This window comes from Microcaecilia unicolor, chromosome 11 (genome assembly GCF_901765095.1).
Source record: "Microcaecilia unicolor chromosome 11, aMicUni1.1, whole genome shotgun sequence".
NCBI classification, from domain to species: Eukaryota; Metazoa; Chordata; class Amphibia; order Gymnophiona; family Siphonopidae; genus Microcaecilia; species Microcaecilia unicolor.
In genome coordinates this window covers 72877578-72889707 of record NC_044041.1, presented here as the reverse complement: position 1 = coordinate 72889707, position 12130 = coordinate 72877578, and the positions used below count along the sequence as shown (strand labels likewise).

General features: G+C 44.8%; 1 protein-coding gene across 1 annotated transcript; it reads right to left on the bottom strand.

The window, feature by feature from the left end:
* Positions 1 to 511: 511 nt before the first annotated feature.
* Positions 512 to 6294, bottom strand: LOC115481036 (cocaine- and amphetamine-regulated transcript protein-like). The gene is made up of 3 exons (XM_030220020.1): positions 6004 to 6294; positions 1794 to 1877; positions 512 to 1133 (listed from the first exon to the last, which is right to left on the bottom strand). The coding sequence occupies exons 1-3, from the start codon at positions 6130 to 6132 to the stop codon at positions 1026 to 1028; spliced, it is 321 nt and encodes a 106-aa protein (XP_030075880.1). The 5' UTR covers positions 6133 to 6294; the 3' UTR covers positions 512 to 1025.
* Positions 6295 to 12130: the final 5836 nt, after the last annotated feature.

Genomic DNA, 12130 nt, shown 5'->3' with positions numbered 1-12130 from the left:
AAGAATACTATCATCTTCACCCAACCTCTTGTTCTCTTGTTCAATTTGTTTATTATGATTTTAACCAAATACAGAATACAAAATATTACATCTTTGTTGACTTTCTTTCAATAAATGTTAAAGTGAAGGTGAAAGTCTGCCTCTTCTACTTTCAAAAATGGAGAGTGGGAACCACAGGTTAGGCAGATTGCTTATGGCAGGGGCAGACTGACGATTCGGGCAACTGGGTGGTGCCCGAGGGCCCAGAAGCTCTAGGGGGCCCAGAGACTCTGCTCACCACACACGACAATCTTCCCCAGTCATACCTTTAAAGGCACACCACTGGTGATCTAGTGGCCTCTGCAGGGGGGGAAGGACATGTTTTTTCCTGCTCATTGTGCTGCCGCTATTCCCCCTGCCCGGCACCGCTGTATTTTAAAAATGGCGACTGAGACTCCCTCTTGTGAGACTACCGCGGGTTGTCTCAGCTGCCATTTTGAAAACACGGTGGCGCCAGCAGGCGGGGGAATAGCAGCCCTTCAGGTAGGAATGTGGCAGCAGGGGCATCAGTTGTAGGAGTAGAGAGCAGCAGTGTGGTGGTGTGGTGGTGTTGGGCAGCAGCCCAGACCACTCTCAGTCTGCCCCTGGCTTAGGATCGGGTCTTGGGAAGAGAGAACCAAAACAGAAAGTCTTTGACTACAAATATTGTAATAAGCTCCAGGTGACAGGGACAGAAATTGCCTCAGTCCTCACTGGCATTTATTCTTCTACAGATAAAAAATATAGACACTCAAAACTCAATTTAAAAAATCCAGGTTTCAGACTGAAAACACTCAGGGAAACTGTCACACAGAAAGGACTATTACATGGGAGGGGATGTCACAAGAGATAGATGTTTTGTCGGAGATGACACACAAAGACAAGTATTCCAGACATACTTTAAGCCACTTTCTGTTCATTTTGCATTCATAGAGTCTGAGTGTTGAAGAAGTTGGGGGCAGGAGTGAGCTCTGGCCAGACACTCTGTCCACTTTCCTTCCTCTTCCTCATAAGCACTTCAGGATATAGAAGTTGCAGGCAGTGCCCCTAGGACAGCTACACAGTTTTCCAATGCGAGCCCCTTTCCGTACTGCACACTGTTCCCCAGCATCACACTAGAAGAAAAGGAGGAAACAGGTCACAGGACAATCAAAAGGAGAAAGGAGGTACACAGCTCCACCATCAGCCTCATCCCAAACTCTCAGGACCTGGACCATCTGTAGGGGGGCAAGCAGAAATAATCACAGCTGGCCACTTCACTAGGAAGCCCGGAACAGGACAGCAGAATGAAGACAATTTAAACATTTATCACAGGCTCCATTTACAACCCTGAAAAAACACATGGCGGTTTGAAATCACTTCCTGATTTTCTTTCACTTGGCTCCTGCATTAGATGTTCTGATATGCTCCCAGAGTATATTTTACATCCCTAAAATTGTAGGCGAATGCAATGGTTGTACAGATATTTCCATTCTTTTTCACTCCCTTGCCTTTTCTACTCTTCATACCTGCCCACCTCTCTCTTTCCCATTCCTCTATCCCTTCTGGAGCAGTACCTCACTCAGGATCCCTGGAAGCAGGTTATGGCTATGGTTTGTCTTTCCCTTCCCAATTGTGATTGCAGCAGGTAGTAATGTTCTTACAGAGACTTTGCAATCTAGGAGCAGGCTGAGACACGTTTACCTAATGAGAACCATTTTCTCACTCCTAGCATTTACAATCAACTCTCTCCCCTCCCCCCTCCATATATAAAAATATGTAAAGACTTGAGTTACCGAGGGCAGCCATCCCAGCTTCTTTTCCAGAGAAGGCATCCGTTTACTCTCCAGTTTCTTCAAGACATCCTGTAGTGCTTCAATCTGCAAGGATCAAACAGACCTGAAATTTCAGAAATAAGCACTTGACAGATCCGATGAGTCCCATCATCATTCAGAAACTGCATATAAATCACACCATGAATTATTATTATTGTAATGAATTATGTAAAGTGTGTATCAAGCCATAGAGGAACTGTGCAAAATAATGTCAATGGACATGATGAATAGGATTTTAGTTAAGAAACACTGCTGAATTATACTTTCAGCTGGATGATGCCTGAAAGGAATATAATGAGAGTTATCTTTGCACTGTAGAAGCAGCATAGGCACACACAAATAAACACTCACATGCACACCCACACAGGTATACATACACATATGCACACACTGACTTACATGCACATGCAAACATGCATCCATCCACCCATATACATACATTTTCTCACATAAGTACACATATGCAACACATACACACACACTCATCTATGGACACAAATACAACTTGTATGCACAAACACACCCACACATTCTCTATTTCTCTTATTCAGCATTCCTTGAGTTGAGTTCCTAATGTCAGAGCAGGGGAGTACAAACCTCAGTTCTCAAGAGCCGCAACCCAGTCAGTTTTTCAGGATTCCTGCCATGAATATGCATGGAATCTATTTGCATACAATGGAGGCAGTGCAGGCAAATAGATCTCATGCGTATTCATTGAGAAATCCTGAAAACTCGACTGGGTTGCCCCCTCCGAGGACGGAGGTTTCTCACCCCTGTGTTAGAGCATAAGAATCGTTCAAGCCCAGGGTCCTGTGACCAGCCTGAGTTACTGGGAAATACTTTTTAAATACCAAAGAATAGATCCATTTATTGCAGTTTCCAAGCTATATTAAAATGTGTTAATTTCCAACTGAAACTGATCCTAAGAAGTATGAACATTTCCCATCATAGCTTCAAACTGCAAAATTTTGAAAGCTTGAATTCCTCGCTCACCGAACTGGACTTAGTGATTTTCAAACAGCTGTTGGTTAAAGGTGAACTACTACTACTACTTAACATTTCTAAATCGCTACTAGGGTTACACAGCACTGTACAGTTTAACAAAGAAGGATGGTCTCTGCTCAAAGGAGCTTACAATCTAATGGACAACATATGCAGACAGTCAAATTGGGGCAGTCCAGATTTCCTGGATAGAGGTGAAATGGTTAGGTGCCGAAGGTGACATTGAAGAGATGGGCTTTGAGCAAGGATTTGAAAATGGGCAGGGAGGGGGCTTGGTGTATGGGCTCAGGAAGTTTGTTCCAAGCATAGGGAGAGGCAAGGCAGAAAGGGTGGAGCCTGGAGTTGGCGACAGAGAGGAGGGATTTGTCCTGTGAGCGGAGGTTTCGGGTAGGAGCGTACGGGGAGATAAGGGTAAAGAGGTATTGAGGGGCTGCAGATTGAGTGCATTTGTAGGTTAGTAGGAGAAGCTTGAACTGTATGCGGTACCTGATCGGAAGCCAGTGAAATGACTTGAGGAGAGGGGTGATATGAGCATATCGGTCCAGGCGGAAGATAAGACGTGCAGCAGAGTTCTGAATGGATTGAAGGGGGGATAGATGGCTAAATGGGAGGCCAGTGAGGAGTAGGTTGCAATAGTCAAGGCGAGAGGTAATGAGAGAGTGGACAAGAGTTCGGGTGGTGTGCTCAGAGAGGAAAGGGCGAATTTTGCTGATGTTATAGAGAAAGAAGCGACAGGTCTTGGCTATCTGCTGGATGTGCACGGAGAAGGAGAGGGAGGAGTTGAAGATAACTCCAAGGTTGCGGGCAGATGAGATGGGGAGGATGAGGGTGCCATCGACTGAGATAGAGAGTGGAGGGAGAGGAGAAGTGGGTTTGGGTGGAAAGACAATAAGCTCTGTCTTGGACATGTTCAGTTTCAGGTGGCGGTTGGACATCCAGGCAGCAATGTCGGATAAGCAGGCCGATAGTTTGGCTTGGGTTTCCGCAGTGATGTCTGGTGTGGAGAGATAAAGCTGGGTGTCATCGGCATAGAGATGATATTGGAAGCCATGAGATAAGATCAGCGAGCCCAGGGAAGAGGTGTAGATTGAAAAAAGAAGGGGTCCAAGGACAGATCCCTGAGGAACTCCAACAGAGAGCGGGATGGGGGTGGAGGAAGATCCATGAGAGTGTACTCTGAAGGTACGGTGGGAGAGATAAGAGGAGAACCAGGAGAGGACAGAGCCCTGGAACCCAAATGAAGACAGTGTGGCACATATTCTCTGCACATATTCAACAGATTGCTAAAACCTGTCGCCCTCGCCTTTCTGAGCATGTTACCAGAACCCTCATCCACACTCTCATCACCTCTCGCTTGGACTACTGCAACTTGCTTCTCACCGGTCTTCCACTCAGCCATCTCTCTCCTCTTCAATCTGTTCAAAATTCTGCTGCACAATTAATATTTCGCCAAAGTCGCTATGCCCATATCAGCCCTCTTCTGAAGTCACTTCACTGGCTCCCTATCCATTTCCGTATACAATTCAAGCTCCTCTTATTAACCTATAAGTGCATTCACTCTGCTGCTCCTCACTACCTCTCCACCCTCATCTCTCCTTCCCAGGAACTCTGTTCACTAGGCAAATCTCTCCTAATTGTACCCTTCTCCTCCATCGCTAACTCCAGACTCCGTTCCTTTTATCTTGCCGCCCCTTATGCCTGGAATAGGCTCCCTGAGCCTTTACCTCAAGCTCCATCCCTGGCCGCCTTCAAATCAGGGCTAAAGGCCTACCTGTTTGATGCTGCTTTTAATTCCTAACTTGTCACCTGCTCGTAACCTTTATCTTGTCTTCCTCTCTTCAATAGTCCCTTTCCTCATATGTCCTATCTGTCTGTCCCACCCTTATTTGTCCTGTCTGTCTGTCTGTCTTGATTTAGATTGTAAGGTCTTTTGAGCAGGGACTGTCTTTTCTTCATGTTAAATTGTGAAGCGCTGTGTACGAATGGTAGCGCTATAGAAATGATTTATAGTAGTAGTAGTAGTACTGCCTTTTCCTGGATAAAAGAACTAAGATTGACCGGAACTACTGATAGTAACACTACAGTAACATGTAGTTACATAATAACACATAGTAACTATAGAATTCCCCTTCTGTCTTCATTGTAACTCACGATCCGTTTCCACCGTCATTTAACCTAATTTGCTTTGTAGGTTGGATACAGACATACACAGGGTGGCTGGAGAATAAAACAGAAAAGTAGCAAGTGCAGACAAGACAATTTTAGAGATCGATATCTGTTTTCTGTATTATACAGCTTCACTAGTGTGAAAACACCGCAGCCACCTGCTTTAGAACTTTATCATTTCTCCCTAATCCCAGGATCTCTTTTTGTTACCTTTAGCTAGCGTGATGAAAAATATTTATATTGTTCTCTCTAGAAAAGTAAAAACCGAGAAAGTTAAAGCTATCTAATCACTTGCATCTGTATATGTTAAAAGGAAATTACATTCAGAAACAGAGGAAGTTGAAACTAACTTTTTGTTTCTATGTATGAAATATTTCTAAACATTCCCTTTTATATTTGGATATGTTGAATGTTTTTTCTATTTCATTAATGGTTGGTTGGTTAGTTAGTTAGTTAGTTAGTTAGTTAGTTAGTTAGTTAGTTAGTTAGTTAGTTAGTTGGTTAAGATGATATGCGGGTAGGATATTTTGTAAGACGACAAGGCACCTGTCTTCTGTTTTATGTGTTTTACTGTTTTTTTTAATTTAATATTTACTTAACTCTGTTGGGTGAAAGAGGAAATATTTTAAATTAAATGAAATTTTTACTGATAATGGCAGTATTCATTGTTTTGTTTTCTTTTGCAATTAAATAACAAACTTATATTGATTCAAGTTTTTGGCAGAGAAATAGAGTATTTCCTGATTCTTCCTGATCCCTCGGTGCTTCCATATAACACATGCACAGCCTGTGACTCCTGAAGTAATGCACACACTTTGTGGGGAGGGGATGTGGGGGGGGGGGGGAATTCTGCCACTTTCCCAAGACAAAGGCATTTATATCTTTGGGCATAAGAAAGACTTTTAAAGTGAAATAAAAGGACGCACTTCAGGTGAGAAAACGATCTTTGTAAAGAATGTGTGCTTGTGTTTGTTGGGGAGAGGGGGGGGCGCAATGTTCTTACCAGCTCCTTTTCTTCTTGGCTTTTGTCGGTGCTTTCTGTAGACCTGCTCTCCAGTGATCCCTCGCAGGCAGCCTGTAGGCAGAACAGCGAGTAGGCGAGGCAGAGAAGCGCTAGCCGGCAGCTGGCCATGGTGCTGAAAGTCACCGGCTGTCTGCCAAGCACCTGCTACGCTGCCAAGGCGCCCAGATCCCAGAATCCTGCTCTCCCTCCTGCTGTTTCCAAGCCTGGGCCACCTCCCTTTATATTTTTCCATCACCGTGAGGCTGATGACTCCCTGGGCACCGATTGGTGAACTGTATTTCTTCCGTAATGTTTTCCCTGGAGAAAATATGCTAGCATCTTTTCGAATTCTTCTTCGCGCAGTTGCACTTTCCTGTTCTTTAGTGCTCAGTGGCACATCTGTTCCTTGGTGTTTTAGATTTTTCCTGTTAGCCTGGAAACGGACAGGAAGACACCAGCCCTTCTGAAGTCTGATAGTTTTGTACAGGGGAACCAATTTATTGGAACATTTTGGCTGGGGGAAAGCGAGGGGGAAGTGGGGTTGTTATAATTGCTATCAAGGCCACAAGAAGTGGCTATAATTGCTTCCCAACCATCTGAATATAAACATTATAATGGTCCATAATTGTGTCATGAAGTGTGTGTGTGTGTGTGTGTGGGTGGAAGGGGGGGGGGGATGTTAAATGTTTGGAACAAAATTAGAAACACGTCAGAGCTCCAGTTGCTAAAAATCATATAAAGCTGAACAACTGAAATTAATTATATAGCTAATGTTGATTATACAGAATAAAACCTTCCTGGTTATCCGAAACAGAAAATTCCTTATTTACGACACAAACCCAATAAAAATTGCAATTTAAGAGTTTTGCTGGGCTGCTAAACTTATCAAGCCAGGGAGTTTAGTGTCAGCTGGGAAAGAGAGGGTGTGGGGAGACAGGGTACATCTATAACGTCAGATTCCATCCCCCCCACATTTGCCCCTCAAGGAACCTTCTTTTTTTTTTTTTGTCTGCCTCTATCTGCCTCATCCAGTCATGATGAGTAAATGATTCTATATTCTGACGCTTGAGAACGGAAGAACATGGTGTGGCTCTTTCATTAAAGCAGGGTCTACAGCAACCGTGACTAGAAAAATTGCTTTATTAATGTGAGCAAACAAACTGCTCTCTACTGCGGCTACATTTTTAAGCGATGTCAAAGCCTGCTGTTTACAGAGCATCTGTTTTATAAGAAGGTCAAGCCTGTAGACCAAGGCCACAGACTAGCACTAATTACCAATCCAAACGAGGAAGAAGCAATACTGACACAGCTTTTGGAGTGAAAACTAACAGTGCTCAGCTGGAAGCTTCAGAAAGTCTTAAAAGACAATTCGATAACCTGGTGCTTAAAGTTAAGTGTCAGTAGTGCACCTAGTTTAGAGAATAGTAGCACTTGTGCATGTGATTGGCACTAATTGGCAGTTTCTCATGTGCTAGGTGCTATTCTATAAGTGCACTTAAATCACTTAGCATGCATCAAGCAGGCATATATATATAGGCAGAGCATGGCCATGTCATGGGTGCATCTCCAAATGATAGAATACTATCAGTTGTATGTATTGCAAGGTGCACCCACTTACACCAGAAAGCATGCCTAACTTTTGGCATGCCAATGCAGCCTTATGCTAATCCTATATAATAATTCTCACCTCCAATGTTCTAACCTGTCTGGGACCGTGGCTCCCTCAGAGTTGGTCTGCTAGGCACATTACAACAGACTGATGTCACTGGCCGCATTATGACATGATCCCAGCAGACCAACTACGGACACAGGCAAAACAGAACGTTAGAGGTGAAAACTACTGGTAGTGGTGCTGGAGCTCCAACGACAGTAATGACGCCGCAAACACCCCCCCCCCAACCCCCTTCTGACGTTTCAGGACCCCACTCCCACTCCACCCTTCTCTCGCCCTCCCCTTAACAGCCACCTGCTTAAAAGTTCTTAACTCCTGCACGCAGGGACGCCGCTACCGACAGCCTTTTCTTCTGCTTCTGTTTCAGCTGTTGAAGGGCGGGACCACAGGAACAGCTGAAACACAAGCGGGAAAAAAACTGTTGGACGTGGCATCCCTGCATGCAGGAGGCTCCCTACCCCCCTCCTCCTCTTACCGGGATTCTGGCGGAAGCATTGAAGTTTGAGCAGGCTCAGTGAGTCTGCTGCCTTCCCTTCTCTTTGAGCTCTGACTCTGGTCCCGCCCTTGCGGAAACAGGAAATGAGGGCGGGAGCTTGGAGAAGAGACGGCTGAGGGGAGATATGATAGAAGTGTATAAAATAATGAGTGGAATGGATCGGGTGGATGTGAAGCGACTGTTCACGCTATCCAAAAATACTAGGACTAGAGGGCATGAGTTGAAGCTACAGTGTGGTAAATTTAAAACGAATCGGAGAAAATTTTTCTTCACCCAACGTGTAATTAGACTCTGGAATTCGTTGCCGGAGAACGTGGTACGGGCGGTTAGCTTGACGGAGTTTAAAAAGGGGTTAGATAGATTCCTAAAGGACAAGTCCATAGACCGCTATTAAATGGACTTGGAAAAATTCCGCATTTTTAGGTATAACTTGTCTGGAATGTTTTTACGTTTGGGGAGCGTGCCAGGTGCCCTTGACCTGGATTGGCCACTGTCGGTGACAGGATGCTGGGCTAGATGGACCTTTGGTCTTTCCCAGTATGGCACTACTTATGTACTTATGTACTTATGACCAGAGTCAGAGCGAAGAGAAGGGAAGGCAGCAGAGTCGCTTAGCCTGCTTGCTCTTCAATGCTGCCGCCGGGACCCTGGTAAGAGAGGGGGAGAGGGGGGTTGGCAATTTTGGAGGGGGGTGACATGCACGTTGGGGGATGGGGAGGGAGGTGGAGACTGGAACTCGGAGGGAGGACAGAGTGAAGGAGATTGACAGAGGGATGGAGGGGGGGACTGGAACTCGGAGGGAGGATAGAGTGAAACAGAGTGACAGAGGGAGGGAGGAAGCCATGGAAATCGGAGGGGAGGAAAGGGGGTCATTGGACTTGGAGGGGACAGAGGGAGAGAGAGAGGGAGGGGGGAGGAAAACCTTGCTAGCGCCCGTTTCCTTTCATACAGAAACGAGCCTTTTTTACTAGTATTCTATAATGTCTTAGGCACACCCTTAAGCCATTATAGAATTGGTGATCAGTGCCTCTTTGTAGCCCTAAAATGAGGCACCAATTTATAGAATTGTTGCCATAGCTTCTGAATTATATGATGTGATCTAAATTTCATAGAGTAGAAGAGCCTTTCTGTTTTCCATTAGAAATTCTGCCCTCTGCTAGACTTAACTAGCAACTGGGTCTCTCTGGCAGGCAGCATACTCTGCCATAAGTAGAAGTTCTAGAAAAGCAAATACAATCAGGTCCAGTATCCAGACAAGCCACATTAGTATAGCTGGCAGTTGAGATTATTAGAGAGTTCTGTAATTGGGCATGGGGAAAATGGGTCTAAAAAGCTAAATGGGGATCTTGCATGATCTTCTACCCAAGATGAAAGGTCTAGCCCTTGCTTTTATAGCTACAAACAGCTTGGCTGACAAGCTCCTGTAAACAATGCTTCAATACAGTCTGTACTTGCCAAGGCCTGATATTAGCAATAAACTGCTTGTGGACACTTAGCTAATGCAATCATTTCACAATCATTGTGCCCTGAACTCCCTGTGCAAAGCTAAAGACCTCTAGCTAACTTATCCCAGACACTGTGGTACCTGGGTCCAAGGACTTTCCTGAATTCCAAGAACTGCATCTTCAGTTATATAAAATGGACATTCTTGTGTTTGTGAGGTCAGAATGTCAGTCCAGAACAAAATGAATTGCTTATTTTATCTTCAGGAGCTGTGCTTTTGTCAAACCATTTAAAAGAGACCTTTTCCGGGGATCTAGGGGGCATCATCTGATCCTCACTCCCTTGAGATCTTTCTAGCACGTGAACTCAACTGTACTTCTCTACTCATCTATCCAGCAAGGGACACTTCATAGCCTGCCCAGCCACCTGTTTATCTGCTGACGTGCACTGGCATCATGGAGGAGGCAGGAGAAATTCACTACAAGGATAAGTTGTATAAAACACAAGCTCTATTAATGCTGTTGGGTAATAAGCCGGTGATCCAATTCATGGGCCTAGGGAATGCATGTGCTTACTATGATTACAGGCCAACTAAAACCAAATCCATGACTCAGCTTCAGCTAGAACAGTAGCTGGCCCTGCCCCCCCCCCCCCCAATCACCACCACTGCAAGCCAGCCTCCTCCCAGCCCCGCTGACAGAAAACATGCTCCCCTCCCAGTCTGCCCACCACTCCACCACCCTCACCCCTCTCTCAGCCCTTCCTGGGCCTACCTTGTAAAGGTCCTGGTGGTTTAGTGGTGTCTTCAGGGCAGGAGCATCCAGAGTTGCTCCTCCCCCCGTCAGCTGCACTGTAAAAATGATGGTCGTGACTGCTGTGAGAGATCATGGCTGTCATTTTGGAACTGGGAATGGCCTTCTCCTGCTCAGCCAGAAGAAACACATTAGAACAGACCACCGCTGTCCTAAGAGTCATACACACAGCAAAGGACACTCATAAGGTTTATTAACATCCAAGACTCAACACGACCCATGTTTCAACTACTTGACTGCACAAAAGGGAGTGGGAAATATACCAGGCAAACCAGAATCAAACGAGACTTCAAACATTGATAATTTATTGATGAAAACTCGACACAGTACCATGTTTCAGCAGTAAACCTGCTTCAGGAGTCTTTATGTAAAATACACGACAGTTCATCACATACAGAATCTACGGCTTTCTCACCAACGGTCTTTTAAAAGACCATTATCCTATTGTATCACCGTTGTGTGACCAATTTGATGGTTTTATGTATTTTACATAAAGACTCCTGAAGCAGGCTTACAGCCAAAACATGGTACTGTGTCAAGTCTTTATCTATAAATTATTTATCAACATTTGAAGTCTCCTCATTCAATTCTGGTTTGCCTGGTCTATTTCTCACTCCCTTTTATGCTGTCACCATTACATCATGGGATCTTGGTGTTCCCCCCGCCCCGGCAGACCCTCACCAAATCAGCTACTTGGCCAACATCAGGAGTCTTAGACAGAAGTGTAAGACTATAGAACTGTATCATTGCACCTGTACAGCTAATATAAGGGCAGTCTTTTAGACACCAAAGAGTGTCTAGAAAAGCAAAACTTGGCACTTCCCAGAGGTGCTTTTCTAGACACTCTTTGGAATCTTCTTAAAGACTGCCCTTACACTGGCTGTACAAGCTCAATGCTACAGTTCTACTCTTGCACTTCTGTCTGAGACTCCTGATGCAGGCCACATAGCTGAAACACAGCCCGTGTTGAAACTTAGATGTTAATAAACATTTGAATTTTAAGAGTGTCATCTACCTAGCTTGTGAGTCCTTCACTGTTTATGCGTCCTTCTCCTCCTCAAGGCCATTCCCAATTCCAAAATGGCAGTCTCCTGTTTTGACCGTTTGGCCAGACCTTGACAATTTTTCATTAAATCTAGGAGCCAACATCTAAAACCTCTCTTTGCTTCTCCTTTCCCATCCTTCCAACATGGTCTCCAGTGAATTTTTCTTGGGGACTGGCGAGGGTTGGAATCCCCTCCCAGATTAACAGAAGCTCCTTTAGAAATTGAGTAGGATTGTTTTATTTTTCCTATTTTGTGCCTGTGAGCAAAGACACTGTAATAAATTAGTTCTATAAGGTACCTCTGCTAATCAATTGCACAAGTCAATAGTCTCCTCCTCCTCTAGATAGGTGAAGTAAAGAGGTAATTGCCTCTGTTTCATGTCATCATAGCCTAGGTCCCCATCAGTTCCTCTCTCATACCCCCTTCCCACAGCCTTCACCCAATTTGTCTCTTCTCATACTATCCCCCCCCCCCCCCAGCCTTCACCCAGTCTGTCTCTCTCTCTCTCTCTCATACTCACCATATCTCTCATTCAATTTCTCTTCATACCCTCAAAGCCCCACGCTGTTCCAAACAGCAAGGGGCAATAACACCCCTATGATCAAAGCTAATAGCATGCAAATTCATGGATGCTGTTAGCTCTGATCATAGGGGTACT

What these genes read in the sequence shown, in the direction of transcription:
- LOC115481036 (XM_030220020.1), bottom strand. Translation starts at nt 6,132, where the DNA reads ATGGCCAGCTGCCGGCTAGCGCTTCTCTGCCTCGCCTACTCGCTGTTC. An exon ending in GCCAAGAAGAAAAGGAGCTG is followed by an intron (nt 1,878 to 6,003) that starts GTAAGAACATTG and finishes TGATCCTTGCAG; the next exon opens with ATTGAAGCACTACAGGATGT. An exon ending in AGCTGGGATGGCTGCCCTCG is followed by an intron (nt 1,134 to 1,793) that starts GTAACTCAAGTC and finishes CTTTTCTTCTAG; the next exon opens with TGTGATGCTGGGGAACAGTG.